This window comes from Oculina patagonica, chromosome 1 (assembly GCF_052425735.1).
Source record: "Oculina patagonica isolate OP01 chromosome 1, crgOcupat, whole genome shotgun sequence".
Classification (NCBI taxonomy): Eukaryota; Metazoa; Cnidaria; class Anthozoa; order Scleractinia; family Oculinidae; genus Oculina; species Oculina patagonica.
Window position 1 is genome coordinate 7,470,410 of NC_135758.1, and position 23,297 is coordinate 7,493,706.

The following is a 23,297-nucleotide window of genomic DNA, read 5'->3' on the forward strand; positions in this document are numbered from 1 at the left end:
CGCAATACACCTTCATTTTATACTTGATGCAAAAAATACTTTTTGACCACAGCCTCGTTTTTCAACAAATCGCCAGAAAACATTTCAAGAATTTTCTTAAACGACCACCCTTTGTTTCGTTCGTTTCGTTCGTTTCGCTTTTTTCCCACTGAATCTGGTTGTCGTTTCGCAAAAAGCTCTTTTTTCCTTCAAGAACAAGCTCATTTTCCCATTCTGCGGGCGGGGGCAAACCGAAAGAGTCGAAGTACTCATAGCTTTCTTTTTTTCTTTTTCGAAAGCAACAAACCCAATGAGTACCAAGGCCGCCCAAGTCGTCCAAGTTAATTATGCAGGGGGCGTGTTTTTTTGGCATAAATTCGTTTCTTGAAAAAATACCTTTTATCGGAATTTTAAGATAATCACACCACGCAAACAGGTCAAAATCAGTTAAAGGGACGTCTTTAAAATTCATTTTTTTTCTCCCCAAGTTCCAATGAATGGAGGCGGCCGCCGCATCACATTTGCAAAGGCAGGCGCAGGCTGGACCCTCATACCATTGCCACCTTTTGGCGGTTTTACCTGCAACCCTTTGCCAAGAACAGCGGTTTTGATGATTTTAACTGTGTTTTTAATCTGCGTTTTGCTCATTTTCAGATCGACCCCTCTTTTTTCGCTGATTGCTTTTTTAATTTTTTTAATTTGCCGCGAGGTCAGATGCAAAGAGTCTCCATTTTTTCCCGTAATGTCTTCGTACGTCAGTCTTAGAGTGATTGATGTTTTGTTTGAAAATGCCTTGGTAAGACTGTGTTTTTGTCCCTCAGAAAGCGCGACCTTGTGTGGGTAGTAAGAAGACATCGTATATATATTTTGTAAAAAATTTAGACAATAACCAGTTCGTTGCCCACCTGCTTCAGAACCATTTCGCTTTCATACATAATAGCAGCAAATATCGTGTAATCCTGGGCATTTGCCGCTTCATTCAGCCTGTAGTGAAAAATCAGCTGCTTTGGGTCGTTTGTAAGGTTATCTTTGTTTTCTCGAAGGTCGAAGTAAAGCAAAGGGTAAAGTGTGTTATAGTTGGTTGGCTGTAGCTGGACTCCTGTATTGTAATCATTTGTTCGGTAACGGTAAATCATCACATCGTTGAGGATTCGCAGCTTGAAATTTTCGTCATACTCCAGCTCAGGATAAAACTTGGAAGTACCGTACTGCAGCCTGCAAGTAGCGAGCTTTGCTGAGTCATCTCCGTCAATGTTAAAAGTGTCAAAAAAGTACGGGTTCTGGGTAAGAGTGTTTACTCTTCGGGCCTGTTGAATAAAGATAAAGACATGCTTTGCGTTTTTAATTCCAGGACTTATCTGCCAAGTTCCGAAAGCAGTGCGTTGGCTGGTGCTGGGCTCCACCATTTCACTCATGTAAGTCCACTTTCTTGGTTTTAAAAAGTCTTCATTAGCAAGCATTTGCCCTTCACTCGTAAACCGAAGCAATGGAACCCACAGCTCAAGAGTTCTTACAACAATTCGCCTGTTCGTACCGTCGTTTTGCCAAATCAGTTCTGCATCAGACTGAAGTTGTATTTCAAGCTCAAGCGGCATTGGAGGCAAGAGCTTGTCACTGAGCTCTTCAAAAAAAGAGTACCTGTTGAGAGGAATGATAGTGTTGACCGTTAAACCCGCTTGGGATAACAGCCCCCTTTGTCGAGTTCCAAGATTTGTTGAGGCTGCTGTTGTAGCATCACTGTTGCTCGTATCAAGATACCAAAACTGGCTTTTGGCAACACTTCTGGAATAGTCATCGGAAAAATCTAACAAGTTTTTGATAAATATCAGCTTGTGAGCGTTGTCAACGTTATAAAGAGGTTTCCCCGCAGATTTTACCACAAGTTTATTTATCAAAGAAAAAGATCCATTAATCGGCGCTGAACGTGTGTCTCCTGCAACAGCAGCCCCATCTGCGGTTGCTTGAAATGTGAAATCTGCACGAATGTAAGCGTTGTACCAGTCAAACCAGTTGTCTCTGTCTGTCACAGAAAATTTGTAGCCACTTTTTGCCTGTAGCTGATTGTTTCCAGGAATTGTTATGGGCTTGTCTAACCCAAATCTCATGAACTCAGTCTTTTCCAAAAACGTTCCGCTTCTGAACATCGTTCCAAAACCAGGCGTATATATTATCCACAAAAAAATTAATTTTCTGAAATGATTCGGTTCACCTTCATCTTTGCTTCTTCTCTTTTCAAGATATTTTCAAGCTTTTGTTTCGACGTTTGGTTGAGTCCTTTCTCCATAGTTGCTTCTTTTTTTTTTCCAAAATATTTTCAAGCTTTTGTTTCGACGTTTGGTTGAGTCCTTTCTCCATAGTTGCTTCTTTTTTTTTTCAAAATATTTTCAAGCTTTTGTCTCGAAGTTTGGTTAAGTCCTTTCTTCACAGTTGATTTTTTTAGAGAATCAGGTGGAAGAGTTTTTTTCTTTTCAAAACTTGCTGAATTTTTTCCGCGCCGCGCTCTGCAACCTTTTTGGTAGTTTCAACTGCTTTTTCAGCAGCTTTTTCAGCGACTTTTTCAGCAGCTTTTTCAGCAGCTTTTTCAGCAGCTTTTTTGGCTGCCTCTTCAGCCTTTTTTTTCCCACTTTTTGCAAATCGTTTACCGATAGACAATAAAGTATCTCTTACGACTCCGGTTCCTTTGTGCCGATATCTGTAGTGACCTCTGTCGTAAAACCTCGTCCATTCGCTTGGGTGGTTCATCCTATACTTTTCTCAAAAAATCATTCTTCCTCTTCGATAAAAATGCTCAAAGCGACAGGTTGATCGTTCAAAAAAAGGTCATTTCCAAGCCCGTCACTGATTCTGATTCTTATCGAGTTAATTCGGTATTTGTTAACTGGATGCCACAAGAGTCGACGGGGCTCTTTCGAAAATGGATAAGATATTTGAAGAGTCGATGTTGACAACGTGTACAAAACATCGTCTTCAATGTTGTCAACAGCTCTTGAAACAAGGTCGCAATGAACATAAATCCAGTCTACCCCTCTCGTCAAGTTTGGAACATGATCGCCAACGTTGTTAGCATCGTTCAAGATTTTTTTTTCAAAACCAATAACATCTGAAAAATTGCCTTCTCTTAAATCAAGCTCGTAATCCTTTGCAATCAAAATTGTGACTCTGTATGTCGTGGTATAAAAATAAAGTTCAAAAATGTTTTTTGAATCATCAGTTTTTCCTGTTTGAGTTTGAAAAGCGTCGTTCAAGTCTTTGTAATCATACATTCCATCAGGAATAGTAACATCAGTCCAGTCTGACTCACTTTTTTTCTTCCATTTAAATTTGTTATTTTTATATTTTTCTGAAACATTGTACCAAGAATAGCTCATTGTTACAAGCTCGTTCATTGCCGCTTTGTACCTTTTTGAAGGGTCCAAAACAATTGGGGGGTTAAAGTGAATTTTAAAGTCATGTGGTTCATTTCTTGCATCACTCTTTTTTGCAATCGCGGAGTTAAGCAAAAGGTTAAGATGTTTCATCTTATATACTTATGAAAAATTTTTTTTGCATCTTCTGTTGACAGTACTTTTAGTTCATTTAACATTTGCAGCAATGAAACTATTTGACTTTGCAACTTTTTCGAAGTGTTTCCTGCATCAATTGACCCGAGGCTTATATAAAGTCTGTCAACAAGGTCGTTAACATCAACAACACCACTCCCCTCTTGATCTGGTGGTTCTTTTTCGAAAACTGAAGAAGATTTTGCTTTCTTTCCCCCCCTTCTTTCATAAATTGCGTCTCGGGCTTTTCGTATGTCTGGAATAGTGTAACCTTCCCATTTTGATTGCGGACTTTTCACGACATAGTCGGGGTTGTCTTTATTTTTCGTTAACATGCTGTTCAGCACCTGCAAATCAGTTGATTCTGATCCCTGAATTCCTGGGTTTTGTGGTGTCCCCCATTTGGCGCGTTCAACTGACTGAGACAAGTCTTGCGAGGGGGTAGCATCTCCATTTTTTGCATTATCATCATCATCATCATCATCATCATCAGCATCCTCCCCTTCTGCAAGAGTGGGAACCGGTGATGATGTTGGTGTTGGTGGTGGTGTTGATTCGGGGGTGTCGTCTTCGAAATCTTGGTTAGATTCAGCTATTGAATAGTCAGGTACTTCTGGTGACGGCGGCGGAGTTGTCGGGGGCGTTTCTTCATCTAGCATAAAATTTTCACCAAAAGGGTAGTTAAAGTCAAAATCATCCAGGTTATAGTCTGGCCCTTCTTCAGCATCAGTTTTTTTTCGTTCATCCGTTTGCGCTGTAAAGGCGCGGTCAAACCTTCGTGTCAGCGGTTTAAATACCTCCTCACCTGAAAGCTGTCCAAATTTTTTTTCAATCGCTTTGTTTTTCATTGCAGTAAGTATTTTTTCATTTTGCTGCTCAACAGCGGCCTTTTTTTCAGCAAGTGTTCGCCATTTTTTCATCGACATCTTTTTGCGTATATATATAACGACTAAAAAATGAAGATTCCGAATTACGATCCTGAGTTTTATTCGCAAAGTGCTTTCAAACAGGGGCATACAAGCATGCCATCTGACACTTTTCGCATGCTTATTTGTGGTCCAAGCAACTCTGGAAAAACAAACACTCTTTTACACATGCTTTATGAGCTTTTGGTTTACGACAAAATTTATCTTTGTGCAAAAAATCTTCATCAAGAAAAGTACCAGTTGATTCTTGACGATTTTGAAAAAAGAGTCAATCCTGAAACTGGTTATGAAGTTATCGAGGCAAACAACACCGTTATTCCCCTTGAAGAACTCACAGATGACAACCAAAAAATTGTCATATTTGACGACATGGTTTGTGAAAGCAATCAAAACGAAATCATCAATTACTTTATAAACGGAAGGCATCGTCAATGCAGCGTCATTTATCTTTCTCAATGTTTTTTCAAAGTGCCGAAAAATATTCGTGATAATTGCAGCCATTTTTGTATTTTTCCTTTCTTCCAAGAGAAAATAATCGTATTGCAGATGAGCTTGGCATAGACAGAAATCAGCTTAATCAGGCAACAGCAACAAAATTCTCTTTTTTGTATCACGACAGGCCAAAAAAACCTACGAAAAAAAATTTTGACGAATATATATAATGGGTGCTTTCAACGGAGACACAGGTCATCCTTCAGACAGCTCTTCAACAACTGGCCCTCCCGGCCCCCCTGGCCCAAGAGGTTCGATTGGCCCTGCTGGGCATAAAGGCGACACTGGCCCCCAAGGCCCCCAAGGTCCTACTGGTCCTGCTGGTCCACAAGGTTCTCGCGGTCCTACTGGCCCCGCTGGCCCGAAAGGCGACACGGGTCCTCAAGGCCCCCAAGGCCCAACTGGCTCAAGAGGTTTCGTTGGTCAAAAAGGCGATAAAGGTGACAGCGGCCCAACTGGCTCTACTGGTCCTGCTGGTCCACAAGGGCCCCAAGGTGCAACTGGCTCTGCTGGCCCCGTCGGTGCAACTGGTCCTGCTGGTCCTGCTGGTCCAAAAGGTGAAACAGGTCCAACGGGGCCCGCTGGTGCCACTGGGCCTGCTGGACATACTGGGCCTGCTGGAACAAAAGGGCCAAAAGGGGATGCCGGCCCAACTGGTCCTACTGGTCCACAAGGTCCCGCTGGCCTAAAAGGTGACCCTGGACAAATGGGTGTTGTTAATCAAAATTTGGTAATGAACGACCATTCAATAAAACAGCTTGCAAATCCTGTCGGAGACCAAGACGCTGTAAACTTAGTTTCAATGCAAAAGTATGTTTCAACTCACTCAATTTCTTCAGGAGTAAACGAAAATTTGTTTTCACATTTGTTTTTTTCTGCATCTTCTTTTCAAGGTGTTACAAATGTTAACTCATTAACAGTTGTTGACAATTTTAACTCCGGTGTTCACTTACTCAAAAAAAGCGCTTTTCGTTTTAATTTAGTAAAATCTGGAAACAGTTTCAATTCAAGACTTAAAATCGGCCTAACCGGGTTGCCCTCTGGTGATTACACTCTTTGCGTTGAGTTTTTCTTCCCAGAAAGTGATCTTAACTGGAGTTTAAGTGCTTCGTCACCTTTTGGAAGTAACACTGTCAATTATCATACAAAAAGATTCAACAATCACACGCCAAAATATACGAGAACAATCATTCACTCACAAAAAAATGCGTCAAACAGTGACGATAAACTTTTTATTGACATAACCAATCCTGGTTACTCGGGGTCACAAGCAAGTGAGCAAGCTTATTTGATTGCTTATGGTGTAAAGGGTTATCAAGCGGACGTGCCAAGCGATGTTTTTGAAAAACCTTTTATTATTTCTTCTGGAGACATGGTGCTTGAAACGAATATTGATATGAATGGGTTTGAGTTAAAAAACTATTTTCCAAAAATATTGAATTTTGCCATAAACGGTTTTTATGATGGAACCGATGGTACAATTACTCTTGGGGGTGGTTTTCACCCAAGTTCTGTTGTTTTTTATTCGGTTAAATTTAATTTTAATTTAAATTACTTTATTATGCCCGTTGATGGAAGAATTGAAGAATGGCAGTTTCTTATTTTAAGTAAAAAAGATGATAATGTTGTAAATGATGAAGTACAGGTGGCGATCAAGGTTCAAACAGAAAATGGTGGAAGGGGGTCAGCCACAATCAGTCCAACCGTTTCTAATTTCCAAAAACAGGACCTAGTTTCATTAGAAGCATCAAAAGGAGACAAAATTTTGGCCGCAATTTCAAATAAAAACGGAGCAATAAATACAAAAACAGGTTTGTTAAATTTAATAATTACCGGTAAATATTAAGACGTACAAAAAAAACAGTTTTAAAAGAGTCAATTGCCTGTCAAAAGGTTTGCGACAAGCTCTTTGTCAAAAGTTTTCAACTGTGCGATCGCCTCTTCTGACAATAAAATCACTGTTTGATTGTTTTCTTTAGCAATTTTATTATGTTGAAAAGTTTGTAAAGGTGGTCCAATAAACCTTTTAACTTTTTTTTTCCCACTTGTTATCAAAACTCCCTTTCTTCCTCGGCCCATCTTTGTGTATATTCCAATGTCTGCAAATGTTCAATTGGAATTCCTGCTTGCTCGCCCTCTCCCTCCTCACCCCCGCTCCCCTTTTTTTGTTAATTGAAGTTCATATTTTTTTCTTTAGCGTTTAGAGATTCTACACGCCAGTAGTCTTCCTCTATAATATCTGCACAACATTTGTGAATTTGTCCGTGATAGAGCCCTGAGAAGTGCTTTCTAACCGGGATTGAGTCATAAAATTCCTCTTTTGTGAAACTTTTGTCGCAATACAGGCAAATTGTTGCTTCTGAAGAGTAACTTTTTGTCGCCATGTACTCATTAGTTGCATTTGTTCAATTGACATGAAGCCGCGAGCGGCATGCAAATTTGTGCGTGGGTGTCGGGGTTTACCCGAATGATATTTTTAGACGTTAGTAAGTTGTTTTCATTCCTGTGTGCTTAAAATCTGAGTTCTAAGCACTCTGGAATGAAAAATCTATTGTTTTACACGTGCACAACTATTGTTCTTTTGATTTAATGCACGTGATATCAATTATGACTCCTTGCCGTCTAATTCAGTGTGGTATTTGTCGAATTACGTTGAGAGCGTGACGTGACAGTCACGGGCTTGTTTGAACATGTCAAGGGCTTGCCTGAACATGGTATGCAAATTTTGTTTTTTTCCGCGTGGGTAAACAAAGTCGGGGAATTTACCGTGACTCATTAACACTTGCCAAAAAACGAACTCCAGCTGCGATAAAAGCGTCTAATTCGAGGTGGTATTTGTCGACTTCCCTCTGTACTACTACTTTCCTTTACGACTTGGTTTAAATCTCTGTTTACTCACTGCTAAATATTATATCTACACTGCCTCAAGAGCCTTTCTAAAAGATAAACCATCAATCGAAAAAAGTAATTCAAAATTTAAATTCAAATTTAAAATTTTTATTCAGCCGAAATTCTGTAAGGCACTTTATATTCTTTTTTTTTTTTTTTCTCGCTTTCTTTTTAGTGCAATCAGTCTTTGTAGTCGCCTTGAACTGATTTACTTTTTTTTTCCTTTTTGCTACTTTTCGTCTTAAATGTATGTATAGCTTCTTTATCTGTGAATAACGTAATGTTTGAAAAGACGCACTTTAGCAGTAAAAGAATCAAACTAAGCAAGCATTATATATAAGCATTGTTAACGAGTATCGTAACTATTATTTTATATTATCTGTATTGTATTTTAAGTTCAGTTCTGTAAGTAACAACATTGTATGTGGCCGTCTTTTTATTTTCCTTTTTTTGTGTGTGTTTGTCTGCAATAAACTATTAAAAAAATATATCAGGTCAGTGACTTGATATTTATGGGTTAGAGACTGTTGTGAGTGTTTTATTGACCAATACACGCACGCGCTGGCCGCACAATGAACGAGAAATTTTCAATACTGCACGAGGCGTAGCCGAGTGCAGTATTGATAATTTCGAGTTCATTGTGAGGCCAGCAAGTGCGTGTATTTGTCAACAAAACACGAACGGACAGACTCTAACCCTTTTAATATACAATCTGAGTACACTGCAAGCGATCATCGACTCAACGAACTTCAAACAATAAGCTTTATGTTTAAAAGTATTAAAGAAGTCTAGTAGTACATAATTACAATGTACACGGGATTACATCAATAATATAAAATTCACAAATAACCCGTACAGAAATAAAGCTTAAAATGGTTCGTAAAGTCGTTAATCAGCTGTGGTCGTTCATAAAAACAGCAGTGAAACAGTCAGCAAGAAGCTTGTTCAAAGCGAGTCGATGGCTTTCACAATCAAGCAACTACAAGCAAGTCAATCGCACACAAAAATCTATTTATTGAGCTGCAGTTTACCTTTGAACATAAAGGCGCTTCAAATTGTTATCTTCTTCGATTTTGTTTGGTATTGGATCGTTGATAATTTGAGGAATACATTTTTCTTCCACTTCTACAAGCCTTGAAGCTAAAGACATTTTCAATAATGCACGATTTTTGTGCATTATTGTCAATACTGCACTGTCGGAGTTTGCTGACGACAGGTAAAGCAAAATCACGTGATCTATTTTAACCAATTACGCGCGTGGATTTTGAACAGTGAACGAAGATTGTATATTAGATTAATATCAGAGTCCCGCCAGTGCGTGCGTGTATTTGTCAACAAAACACTCACAACAGTCTCTAACCCATAAATATCAGGACAGTAGATCGCCCTTCTGATTGGCTACTTGCGAATTTGGGTACGGTAAGATCTATAGCCGGACAGACGCACGGCAAAATGGAATCTATTTGTAAAATACTAATTATTAATTAGTGTATAAATGTAGATGCTCGGCCACTCGTGCCCTGTTTCAGAGTAACACTTATCCTGCTTAAGGTCGCGCAGGACCCTTGAAATCGTTATGTATGTATTTATTTAAAGAGTATGCACGAACTGCGACGACTGAAACCGACAACAAACGAAATATTCATGAAATTTTTTTTTCTCAGAGTTCTTTGTACAAGTAATTACACGGTATTGTTCTCAGCCTCGCATCCCGTGAGCTGGAACATAGCGAATTATCATAATTAGATTCACAGCTTTAAATAAAGCACACGTTGTTGTAAACATCGACTCGGAAGGTCTTCGGAAGCCTCAAAACCTGCAATTTTGTGTCCAAGTTTTCTCCGCCGATATAGAATTTCAAGAGTTGATTCGCGAGGAACATAAACTTGGTGTACTCTATTGTGTTCTGGCTAGAGCGAATTTTTAAATTTCCTTCTCAAAATGAAGATAGCATGTTTCAAAGTTTAGATTTCACATTTTTACTCTCTTAGAAGCCATTAACTTGTAGCAGTTTTTTGAAATCGAAAATTTCGTTCTAGTGGGAACACAAAAGAAGTTACGATTTATCACAAGGCTATATAATTATTTAATTTCGTGCGCTGTGCTAGCTGAAAACTTGGACACAAAATCGCATTATCTTCAGTTAAACTTTTAAGGGCTTGTAACATCACAGACAACGGTCATCTCTCGGTAAAAGGACAATCATGATGTAATTCCATCATCTCTGAGTATCCTTATTAAATTTTAGAGGAATCGATATTCAAAATGTAGTGAATTAAAGCTTTACAAGACAGCACTCCAACAAGAAATTTGGCTAATGAATATATTAATGAGCAAGGGTCCAGCGCGACCTTAAATATCACTAACATTCCAATCTACTGGCTTTGCCTACTTCGTCAGAAAGCTTCCACTTCTACCAAGAAACACAATAAACCGAGTAAATGTAAACAGCAAAAAAAAATTACGAGAAGCTTCAAAGCGAGCAAATCTTTGCAGTTGCAAATAGAAAGCATTAAAAACGAACAAACTTCTAGAATGCCACGGTGACTCATGTCAGAATTGAAAATATTTTTACCTGCCATGTGTCAATTACAAACGCATCCCAAGTAATGCAACAATAACATGGAAATGCAATGATTGAAAATGTAACATCATAAACGTTCTTGTTTCTTGGCCATTTCAATTTCACCAGAAATAAAATACAAACAGCGACAACAATCACAACACATGGATTATGCGTAGTCCATGTGTTATGTTTGTTGCCGCTGTTTGTATTTTATTTCTGTTGAAAATGTAAGCTCGGGAAAACGACTGAGAAGAAAACTTCACATAAATAATGAAGATGATAATGATGATGATTACAATAATAATAATAATAATAATAATAATAATAATAGTAATAATAATAATTTTATTTTTTTAATTATTTTTAATAATAATAATAATACAATTTTTTTAATTTTTTAATGATAATAAAAAATATTAGAGTACTTTTCATTCAAACTTGAATCTTAGGTGTATCTTCTATGTACACAAGTTATAATATCCCAAATTGAGGTAAATTATTTACAAAACAGTTAAACTTATTTACATATTTTTGTTCGTAAAATCTAATTTTCGTTTACATTATTCATCGCTAGAAATCGCGGACATTGAAGTCGGCGAATTTTGATGCATCTTACATTAACCGCTCGCGAAACTTGGTAATAGCCGCTGATTCGAAAGCCTGACTTTGGGCTCATATACATCTACGATGGTACACAAAAATGCAGCCTACACAGAGTAATATTTTGTGAAGTAGGAAAACCACTGGTCATAAATATTGCCTGATAATAAAAATGGAGCAAAAGATCTTTCAAACGATGGCTTTTGCGGCAAAATTGGAGCAAAGACGGCTGAAATATCGTAGCTCAAAGACAGCGGATTTTGGGATTTCAATGTGAACTGCCGCCGTGTGTTTACAGTATGCGATTTTTTGTGGTTTTCGAACGGCAAAGATACAAATGAAATCTAATCGGAAGGAGATGTAAATCATTTGGTGAGTTAGATTCATGTATAGTTTTATCAAATCTGCTTTCACATTTTTTCGATCACATTCAGTTTGCCGATAATCCCCGTTTATAAACTTTAAGTTTTCGGTTTTCGCCATACATTTCTCCTCTACGCCTTATAATTTTGGTCTCAAAAACTGTTCGCAGAAAACGTTCATGAATACAAATGAAATACCCGATTCCCTCTATAGCGCGCGCCTGCAGGGAATCACGGTAGTTGTATTCATCAAACCATGCGCGAGACTCAGCAACGTGCATCGTTGCTGAGTCTCGCGCATGGTTTGATGAATACAACTACCGTGATTCCCTGCAGGCGCGCGCTATAGAGGGAATCGGGTATTCGAAGTCTGCACTTCAATTCTTGTACAATGTGGTTCTTAATACATCAATCTATTGTGTTCCGCTTTCACATTTTTACATTTGTTAATTTGTCAAGAAATATTTAATAAAACATTTCATTCTCCATACATTTTCTTTGTAATTCTTGCGTTCGCTTCTACGGTCAATGTACCGCAGGACATACTATTCGCGGACTCGGAGGTCCGCGATTTCTAGAGATGATTTCAAAACCAAATTTTACAAATTGTGAATATTCAGTGAAGAGAAAATAATAATAATAATAATAATAATAATAATATAATAACAATAATAATAATAATGGTTTATGAGAAGCGATTTCACTGGGTGTCTCTTCATTTAAGAATTTATTTATAGATTATTACAAGCAAAAACTTATTTTATAATAACACATCTTGTACCTTAAACTTCAAGGAGTTGATCAAAGTACAAGTGAGGTAATTTATACTGGCACAACTACTGATGAAGATAAGAAGCCCGCAAACTCATGCAACTTAACGGAAAAAGGTTGTCGAAACGTCAGTCACCAACAACAGTTCTTCTCAGAACTACTCTCACCCGGACGATCACACTATACGAACTACTGATACTCCTGGGTTCAAACCATTTACTTTTATATATATTCTTTAAATTGTTCGTGCATGGTTCACAGTCTCTCCACGATTTTTCCTCCTTACATTATACTACCACTTGTTATTGAAGTTAACGATTTAGAAAAAGAATGGTTTTGTAACTTTAAACAGCGCATACGCTGCTACAGTGTCCAGCACCAAGCCGCAACCGATCTTGATATAGCGGCACACTCGATAACTTGTGGTATATCTTATAGCGTTTTGTGCCGCGTCAGGCATTATGTCTTCCTGTGCATGCGGTGCCGTATCTGGCTCTTTCATTCTCTTCACCTTATCGTTCATCTCTCTCACAGCTGAGAACAGTTTCATTTGTATTTCTGCATCTTTCTTCAATATCTCCTTTTCCACTTTGGCTTTCAACTGGAACCTTTCTACGTCCGACTTTGCTTGCTCACACATTTCTTCAACATTGTCCAAGCCTTCAAAGTACTTGTCGACTCGTTTCTCGAGTTCGCGTAATTGTCTTTGTAATTTGTCAGCAGTGCTTTCCTTTTCATCAGGAAAATGACGCACTGATTTCACGTAGTTTTTAACACAAGTTGAAGCCATTTTGTTTGTTTCGCCGTTATCAGACACACTTTCTATTAACTGCAAGACTTCTGCGCTCTTGTTTGCACAAAGCACACAGTTCTCTGCTTTTTGCAACTGACGTAACAATAGAGTTGTGCTCTTTGCGACGAAAGCGCGCGCTTCGATCTTTTTTACCTCGCACGTGCACCTTCGTTTTCCAAGCATTATTATTCTAAATATGCCTATATATGGTCAAAATGTCTTTTGTTATCTGTCATCCGTACATAAAAGATATCCTGCGATATCAAGTTAAAACAAAGTTCTAACTTATTGAGTAGTAACTACCATAAAAACGTATAAAGTTCAAGACGTATCGGGCTCGGCCCCTAATCAGTGAAAAGGTGCGCGCGCGAGAAGAACGCGTGACAAGCTAAAAGTATCTGAAATCTGAATTCAGACCAAGCGGCTGACTGGTGCCCAGTTTGAAAGTAAGGCACATTTCCTGACGTTTGCGGGAGGGCTTATAAGCGGAATAAAAAAACACGTTCACTCGAAAAGAGCCACGGAAGCGTTGATCGAAATACGTTCAGTTTTAAATTAAAAACAGCATAATAAAGCAACATTTAGCCCTGTTCAGTACTGACATCCGGCAGGGGGGGGGGCTTATATCCGGGGGGAATAATAATCGGATGTATTGTTTTGGTTTCCAGGTTGCATGGGCCTATAACCATGGGGGAGAGCTTATACGCGGGGGGATTTATAACCGGAATGTAACGGTACATTCCGCGCGACTTCGCAGGATAATAATGAATGGCTTGACGCAAGACTACTGAGGCTAATTGACTTTTTGGATGAAAAATCGTTTTTTCCCATCAAACTTGCCTGAATTCTTAAGTGTGGTCTTCAATTAAATGAAAAAAAACCATTGTCCTCTAATTCGAATCGTTGGTTTGCAATTTGTCTTCGAGAAAAACTAGGTCTATAAACATTTCAAAACAATAACACGCGGCAACAAAGCTAATTAGCCTTTCAATTTCAAAGAGAGATGAGGATTAAACTTTGAAGTTAAAGTAAAGTAAAGTAAAGTTAGGGTTAGTGTCAAGGTTACGGTTAAGTGTCACGAATGTTATGTCACTGAACCTGACCGATCGACAATCTTGAGCGACTAAACAGTGAAAAGAAATGAAAATTACATAGCAAAAGGAACGAGAAATACTAAAACAAAAACGACTTACGCTGTCGTCCTTTCCTCTCGCCAGCTTCTAACCACAAACGCACCCGCCGAATGTTCAATGTTTCGTTTTCAGTCAGCAAATTTAGGCTGCTAAAGGCTAATCCATAATATGTTTTCGCTTCCGGCCCAGTTTCTCTCCGTGGTCACGCAGTAACGCAATGATCTTGAATCACGAACTACGATCGTTCTTTTCAACATTCAGGCCATTTATTCCTGGAAAGGATCGCGGCTTAGGGCTATTTTTTGTCTAAATGAATTAATCTGTTACTTCTCTCGGTGAAGAATATCTTTTTCTGCCGATTCTATTTGATATTCCGTTGACTGAGCGAACGTTTGCCGAACTTAGTTTGTTTATCGCGAAAATACGTATCGAATGACGTATCCATTAAAGATTATTATGGGATATCCCTGAGTAGCTGAAACACGGAAACACATACGCTTCAATTTAAGAGAAATCTTTAGAGTCTAAAAGCACCTCCTTATTTCCAAACGTTCAACGCGACAACGCGTGGCAAATGGGCCAAAACTTCCAAGAAATAACGTTTCTTGGAACAGAAGTTGCTTCTAGACCTCGCCTGGCTCAGTGCGCCTTCGATCGTCAAGTTCACCGCCAGTCTTGGCAGGGCTAAGCTATCTTCAGGCAGCAACACATCTCGCTTCTTTGAGATATGCTAGTGGCTTACGGGTTTCCGCACTTAATGATGTCCTTCCACCACCAGACGGGCGCAAATTTGTGTCAAATAAGCGGACTTCAAGCAAAAGGTGAGTTTTCAACTGGTCTGATCGAAAGCCTGATCTTGCCTCACGCGCCAAAATAATACAAACGTAACGTTACGTCACAATGTGGTTGAAGAAATTCATTTCCAGATCCCGTCTTTGAGCGAGTAATTTTCCCCCTCCCCTTCCCTCTAAAATAAGAAAGAAAAGGAAAATGTTTTCCTACTAAATTGAAGACCACACGCAAAGATTCAGTCACGTTTGAAAGAAAAAAAAAACGATATTTTTATCCAAAACGTTGCTTAGCCTACTCTTGCGCCAAGCCATTCAATTGTTAATCATATGTCAAGTTACATTTTAAGGGAAGGAGCTGAGCCTGAAGCCTGAAGGACTTCTCGATTCCGAATCCAACTTTCTAACTACTAGAACATCGCTCCTTCCAAAAGAGTGACCAGAAGTTCAACCTAGAGTCTGGATTACCAACTTTGCCGGACGTGGATAACTTGCGATCCTTTCCCTTTAAGACAGGAAAACAGTCAGTACTCTGTGTCGCAGTGGATACACGAACTCAAAATGAATTTATTTGTTCGCAATTTTATCACTAAATCGAGACAAGAATCTTCAGATACAACATTTTTATTATTTTACATCTCGCTTGAAATCGGCTCATATATTGGGGCAGTCGACACTTCCATGTAGCCTTATAATAATTCTCTAAATTGTTTTCTCTTCATAGTCTTTCTCATCTTTAGTTTTCTCAATGTCGTGTCGTTTCTTATTAAAGTTTCTTTTAAGCATTCCGCGATTCAGAAAAAGAATGGTTTTGTAACTTTAAACAGCGCATACGCTGCTACAGTGTCCAGCACCAACCCGCAACCGATCTTGATATAGCGGCACACTCGATAACTTGTGGTATATCTTAGAGCATTTTGTGCCGCGTCAGGCATTTTGTCTTCCTCTGCATGCAGTGCCGTATCTTGCTCTTTCATTGTCTTCACCTTATCGTTCATCTCTCTCACAGCTGAGAACAGTTTCATTTGTATTTCAGCATCTTTCTTCAATATCTCTTTTTCCACTTTGGCTTTCAACTGGAACCTTTCTACATCCGCCTTTGCTTGCTGGCACATTTCTTCAACATTGTCCAAGTCATCAAAGTACTTGTCGACTCGTCTCTCGAGTTCGAGTAATTGTCTTTGTATTTTTTCAGCAGTGCTTTCCTTTTCATCAGGGGAATGACGCACTGATTTCAGGTAGTTTTTAACACAAATTGAAGCCATTTTGTTTGTTTCACCGTTATCAGACACTTTCTATTAACTGCAAGACTTGTGCGCTCTTGTTTGCTCAAAGCGAACAGTTTTCTGCTTTTTGCAACTGACGTTACAATTAAGTTGTGCTCTTTGTGACGAAAGCGCGCGCTTCGATCTTTTTTTACCTCGCACGCGCACCTTCGTTTTCCAAACATTTTTATTCAATATATGCCCATATATGGTCAAAATGTCTTTGTTATCTGTCATCCGTACATAAAAGATATTCTGCGATATCAAGTTAAAACGAAGTTCTAACTTGTTGAGTAGAAACGCCGAGTATAAAGTTCCAGACGTATCGGGCTCAGCCCTCAATCAGTGAAAAAGTCTAGATTTCGGTTAAAACGCTGGCTTGCGCCACGAAGCCAAATTTAAGTTCAAAGGTGCGCGCGTGAGAAGAACGCGTGACAAGCTAAAGGTATCTGAAATCTGAATTCATTCCAGGCGGCTGACTGGTGCCCAGTTTGAAAGTAACGTACATTTTCTGACGTTTGCGGGAGGGCTTATAAGCGGAATAAAAAAAAACGTTCACTCGAAAAGAGCCACGGAAGTGTTGATCGAAATACGTTCAGTTTTAAATTAAAAACTGCATAATAAAGCAACATTTAGCCCTGTTCAGTACTGACATACGGCAAAGGAGGGCTTATATCCGGGGGGAATAATAATCGGATGTATTGTTTTGGTTTCCAGGTTGCATGGGCCCATAACCATGGGGGAGAGCTTATACGCGGGGGGGATTTATAACCGGAATGTAACGGTACATAGTCAGGTACCCAGGAGTCCAAAATGTGACACCCACGGGCATTTTTGTCTGATTTTTGGCAACATAGCTATTTTTACTAAATCGAGTACGCTGATTTCGAAAATCAATGTTGCCAAGCTTAATTCTTGCGTTAAGATGATGTTTTGATGCATTTAATTATGACGTCATGGTCCAAATAAGGAATTTACTTTCCTTTAGCTATTTTAAGCATAATTCATCCAGAAATTCGTTCAAAACATTATTAGTATACTGTAAAATGATTTTAAGAATTTTCTGATAGTTTTTATACCGTTTCTATGAATATCAAGCCGTCCTGGGGTAATTGACCACGCCCTCTCATAAAAATGCACTTTATCACGGGTATAGTGTTAACATTTTGTTTAAAAATGAATGTGATTCTTGTATTAATAGAAAGTTGTAATTGAATTGCTCCACAAACATCAGCGATGTTTGACATACACCATAACGACTGCTTTTATCCACAAAGAGAGTGGCAAGGAGAGACAGAAGCAAGATAATGAAGCTGAGATTTATGTACATTCCACACAACAAAATCCGGGTTGTTCTTGTCACGGACAAGTGAGACATTGCAAAACATTGCCAAGAAAGATCTCGTGACTCTAGAAATAAAACAAGATCTTTCGATTGGACAGACTCAGCTTAAACGATTCGTGGAATGGAGGCTACTATCTTCAGACAGAGAGGAAGAACGGGAACGGGAAGAAGGGATGAAAGACAAACTTTCGTGACCCTGTTCGCAAGAATAATCCACCTCTATTTGCCAGCCTTTATGAAGTTAAAAGTGCTGCAACTAGCCGTAAAAAGAGAAAGACTTTAAATTTGCATAGAAACCAGAGAATTCTATGTTGTCTAGTGACGGTGTATGAAGGCAGGCGCGAGATAAACATGCAAGCCATATTGTAGCATCTGAGGTATAATGCCGGTGCCACTGTTTCTCGCAGAAATGAACCCCACAAGTGTGAAACAAGTCAATTTTAGAAGACGTTCTCAGAAGAAAAGGTCAAGTGCCTAGAGTCAGTTTGTTCTTCGATGGCTTCGCCCTGGTGACAGCATACTAATTATGGTGGCAGCTATTGGCAAACCAAAAAATGCAAATGCTTTCGGTGGGTTTGCGGAATGTTACGTAAACACTGTTTTACGGAAAGGTCCTGGATACCAGAGGATTGATGTGTTACTCGATGGGAGGCACTCCATAAAAGCAACGACAATAAGTCGACGCTCCGAAAACACAGCGCGGCCTGTGAGCAGAATCATTGAAGTACGTAAGAGAGGTTCAGTTGCGGCCGATGAAGTGGCGAGCATTTTTGGCACTAGGAGACAACAAAGCGGACTTTGTACGGATTCTCTCAGATGAACTTATCTCGCTGGCACTGACTCTGCAATCGTAGTATATCTGGTGGTTTTTCATACGAAATGGATTCTGCTCAGATCCTGGACTAGATGTAGCCTTTTTAAGATCCAACCAAGAGGAAGCCGATACGAAGTTTGTTCGTTATGCAGTCAGTCATAGCGGGCATGTCGACAACATAATAGTTTCCACTCGAGGCACAAACTTGCTGTTACTTCTCCTGGCACATCGATCGCGCTAAGCTCTTATCAACAGTGTGGATATGGGCAGGAACTTCAGATAATCCAACGTAAATAACTTTAGAGGATGTCTCAACAAATCTTCCTAAAAACTCGTTAGTTCATTGGTACCATCTCACACCATCACCGGCTGTAACAGCACCTCTTTCATCTGCGGAGAGTTTTCACAGAAAACTTTGTTCTTCTCTTCTCGGTCAGCGAAAATGTCCTCGAAGCTGACACCACTACCTCCGCAGAAAATGTTTATTTGTTGAATGTATGAAATCCGATCTGACCACTGGCTATATTTGTGCCTCTTCGCTATGAATTTAGAAAAACGCATGCCATGTGCACTGGGCTGTGTGGATGCACCAAGACCGACGCTAATTGCTATATCAACCTGCGCTAAAGCGCTTTAAAGAAACTTGTTTAAAAAGCAATATTAGTTCAGTGTTTTTAAAAAAGTTCAGAAGATATATTACAAATATTTACCGATATTGATTAAAAATATTATAGACAGATTTAAACCTGAAAGCAAGGAGCAGTGTTATGATCATTTTGAATTCGTTAATTTTACATGCGTTCAACCAAAGTCTTTTTCATGACATATAACAGACAAAGTGCATTGTGAAATAAGTTAAATTCAGCAATATACCAGACAATCAATAAAGTTTTATCTCTAACTATAACAACGATGATATATTACGACATTAACTATGATGTTATTTTCATTTATTTTACCACAAAACTTAAACGAAATGCTGAAACAAGGGAAACTTGATATATGAAAATTGTAATGGCGTAATTCTTGATGCTCGCTAGCTCTTAGCTTCAGCGTGGCACAACGACAATATTTTTCTTTCTTATTGCAACTATAGCGATTTGTTAATACAAAAATCGCATTTGTTCTTTGACAAAATAACAAAACTACATCCGTGATAAGGTTCGCGCGATAGGGTGAATTGTGTTTAAGAGGGCGTGGTCAATTGTCACTGAGGGGCTTGATTTTCACAGAAACAGCGAAAAAACGCTCAGAAAATTCTTGAAATCATTTTTACAGCACACTAACAATGCTTTAAATGAGTTTCTGGATGTATTATTCTCAAAATAGCTAAAGGAAATAAAATTCCTTATTTGGACCATGACGTCATAAATAAATGCATCAAAACATCATCTTAACGCGGGATTTAAGCTTGGCAACATTGATTTTCGAAATCAGCGTACTCGATTTAGTAAAAATAGCCATGTTGCCAAAAATCAGACAAAAATGCCCGTGGGTGTCACATTTTGGACTCCTGGGTACCTGACTAACATTCCGCGCGACTTCGCAGGATAATAATGAATGGCTTGACGCAAGACTACTGAGGCTAATTGACTTTTTGGATGAAAAATCGTTTTTCCCTTCAAACGTGCCTGAATTCTTAAGTGTGGTCTTCAATTAAATGGAAAAAAAAATATTGTCCTCTAATTCGAATTGTTGGTTTGGAAATTGTCTTCGAGAAAAACTAGGTCTATAAACATTTCAAAACAATAACACGCGGCAACAAAGCCAAATAGCCTTTCAATTTCAAAGAGAGATGAGGATTAAACTTTGAAGTTACAGTAAACTAAAGTTAGGGTTAGTGTCAGTTAAGGTTAGGGTCAACTGTCACGAATGTTAAATAAACATTGAACCTGACCAATCGACAATCTTGAGCGACTAAACAGAGGAAAGAAATGAAAATTACATAGCAAAAGGAACGAGAAATACTTGGACAAAAACGACTTACCCTGTCGTCCTTTCCTCTCGCCAGCTTCTAACCACAAACGCACTCGCCGAATGTTCAATGTTTCGTTTTCAGTCAGCAAATTTAGGCTGCTAAAGGCTAATCCATAATATGTTTTCGCTTCGGGCCCAGTTTCTCTCCGTGGTCACGCAGTAACGCAATGATCTTGAATCACGAACTACGATCGTTCTTTTCAGTCAACATTCAGTCCATTCATTCCTGAAAAGGATCGAAGCTTAGGGTTAATTAGTTTTTGGTCTAAATGAAGCAATCTGTTACTTTTCTCGGTGAAAAACGTCTTTTTCTGCCGATTCTGTTTTGATATTCTGTTGACCGAGCGAGCGTTTGCCGAACGAGGCTTTGTTTATCGCGACAATACGATCGAATGACGTATCCATTAAAGATTATTATGGGATATCCCTGAGTAGCTGAAACACGGAAACACATACGCTTCAATTCAAGAGAAGTTTTAGAAGTCTAAAAGCACCTCCTTATTTCCAAACGTTCAACGCGGCAACACGTGGCAAATGGGCCAAAACTTCTCGAAAATAACGTTTTTTGGAACAGAAGTTGCTTCTAGACCTCGCCTGGCTCAGTGCGCCTTCGATCGCCAAGTTTACCGCCAGTCCTGGCAGGGCTTAGCAATCTTCGGACAACAACACATCTCGCTTCTTTGAGATATGCTAGTGACTTGCGGGTTTCCGGACTTAATGATGTCCTTTCACCACCAGACGGGCGCAAATGTGTGTCAAATAAGCGGACTTCATGCATAAAAGGTGAGTTTTCAACTGGTCTGATCAAAAGCCTGACCTTGCCTTGCGAGCCAAAATAATACAAACGTAAGCTTACGTCACAATGTAGTTGAAGAAATTCATTTCCAGATCCCGTCTTTGAGCGAGTAAATTTTCCCCCTCCACCTCCCTCTAAAATAAGAAAGAAAAGGAAAATGTTTGACTACTAAACTGAAGACCACACGCAAAACGCATTCAGGCAAGTTCGAAAGGAAAAAAAACGATTTTTTTTTATCCAAAAAGTTACTTAGACTAGTTTTGCGCCAAGCCATTCAATTGTTAATCATATGTCAAGTTACATTTTAAGGGAAGGATCTGAGCCTGAAGCCTGAAGGACTTCTCGATTCCGAATCCAATTTTCTAACTACTAGAACATCGCTCCTCCCACAAGACTGAACAGAAGTCAACCTACAGTCTGGATTACCAACTTTGCCGTACGTGGATAACTTGCGATCCTTTCCCTTTAAGACAGGTAAACAGTCAGTACTCTGTGTCGCAGTGGATACACGAATTCAAAATAAATTTATTTGTTCACAATTTTATCACTAGATCGATACAACAATCTTCAGATACAACCTTTTTTATTATTTTAAATCTCGCTTGAACTCGGCTCATATATTTGAGTAGTCGACACTTCCATATAGCTTTATAATAATTCTCTAAATTGTTTTCAGTTCATAGTCTTTCTCAACTTTACTTTTCTCAATGTCATGTCGTTTCTTATAAAGTCTCTTTATGGGCATTCAGCGATTCAGAAAAAGAATGGTTTTGTAACTTTAAACAGCGCATACGCTGCTACAGTGTCCAGCACCAACCCGCAACCGATCTTAATATAGCGGCACATTCGATAACTTGTGGTATATCTAATGGCGTGTTGTGCCGCGTCAGGCATTTTGTCTTCCTGCGCATGCGGTGCCGTATCTTGCTCTTTCATCCCCTTCACCTTATCGTTCATCTCTCTAACAGCTGAGAACAGTTTCATTTGTATTTCAGCATCTTTCTTCAATATCTCTTTTTCCACTTTGGCTTTCAACTGGAACCTTTCTATATCCGCCTTTGCTTGCTCACATATTATTTCAACATTGTCCAAGTCATCAAAGTACTTGTCGACTCGTCTCTCGAGTTCGCGTAATTGTCTTTGTAATTTGTCAGCAGTGCTTTCCTTTCCATCAGGAAAATGACGCACTGATTTCACGTAGTTTTTAACACAAATTGAGGCCATTTTGTTTGATTCACCGTTATCAGACACTTTCTATTGACTGCAAGATTTCTGCGCTCTTGTTTGCTCAAAGCGAACAGTTTTTTGCTTTTGCAACTGACGTAACAATCGAGCTCTGCTCTTTGTGACGAAAGCGCGCGCTTCGATCTTTTTTACCTCGCACGTGCACCTTCGTTTTCCAAGCAATATTATTCAAAATATGCCTATATATGGTCGAAATGTCTTTTGTTATCTGTCATCCGTACATAAAAGATATCCTGCGATATCAAGTTAAAACAAAGTTTTAACTTATTGAGTAGTAAATACCATAAAAACGTATAAAGTTCCAGACGTATCGGGCTCGGCCCTTGATCAGTGAAAAAGTCTAGATTTCGGTTAAAACGCTGGCCTGCGCCACGAAGCCAAATTTGAGTTCAAAGGTGCGCGCGCGAGAAGAACGCGTGACAAGCTAAAGGTATCTGAAATCTGAATTCAGTCAAGCGGCTGACTGGTGGCCAGTTTGAAAGTAAGATACATTTCCTGGCGTTTGAGGGAGGGCTTATAAGCGGAATAAAAAAAACTTTCAGTCAAAACGAGTCACGGAAGTGTTGATCGAAATACGTTCAGTTTTAAATTAAAAACGGCATAATAAAGCAACATTTAGCCCTGTTCAGTACTGACATCCGGCAGAGGGGGGCTTATATCCGGGGGGAATAATAATCTGATGTATTGTTTTGGTTTCCAGGTTGATGGGCCTATAACCATGGGGGAGACCTTATACGCGGGGGGATTTATAACCGGAATGTAACGGTACATTCCGCGCGACTTCGCAGGATAATAATGAATGGCTTGACGCAAGACTACTGAGGCTAAGTGACTTTTTGGATGAAAAATCGTTTTTTCCCTTCAAACTTGCCTGGATTCTTAAGTGTGGTCTTCAATAAAATAGAAAAAAAAAACATTGTCCTCTAATTCGAATTGTTGGTTTGGAATTTGCCTTCGAGAAAACTAGGTCTATAAACATTTCAAAACAATAACACGCGGCAACAAAGCCAAATAGCC

General features: G+C 39.1%; 3 protein-coding genes across 3 annotated transcripts in view; 1 reads left to right on the plus strand and 2 right to left on the minus strand.

Annotated features, from left to right (window-relative positions):
• LOC144644683 (uncharacterized) overlaps positions 1-12,275 on the plus strand; it is a gene marked incomplete at its 3' end in the record, with an annotated part of 53,356 nt that extends 41,081 nt beyond the window's left edge. The window contains exon 3 of the mRNA XM_078504223.1: positions 12,148-12,275. Coding sequence (XP_078360349.1) covers positions 12,148-12,275 — 128 coding nt within the window. The remainder of the gene's footprint in view (positions 1-12,147) is intronic.
• A 69-nt stretch (positions 12,276-12,344) lies between these two features.
• On the minus strand, positions 12,345-12,957 carry LOC144648275 (uncharacterized). The gene is made up of 2 exons (XM_078507893.1): positions 12,490-12,957; positions 12,345-12,441 (listed from the first exon to the last, which is right to left on the minus strand). Exons 1-2 carry the CDS (start codon positions 12,912-12,914, stop codon positions 12,417-12,419), a joined length of 450 nt encoding a protein of 149 aa, XP_078364019.1. The 5' UTR covers positions 12,915-12,957; the 3' UTR covers positions 12,345-12,416.
• A 2,524-nt stretch (positions 12,958-15,481) lies between these two features.
• On the minus strand, positions 15,482-22,410 carry LOC144648283 (uncharacterized). Its single transcript, XM_078507897.1, has 2 exons — positions 21,981-22,410; positions 15,482-15,824 (listed from the first exon to the last, which is right to left on the minus strand). The coding sequence occupies exons 1-2, from the start codon at positions 22,257-22,259 to the stop codon at positions 15,633-15,635; spliced, it is 471 nt and encodes a 156-aa protein (XP_078364023.1). The 5' UTR covers positions 22,260-22,410; the 3' UTR covers positions 15,482-15,632.
• Positions 22,411-23,297: the final 887 nt, after the last annotated feature.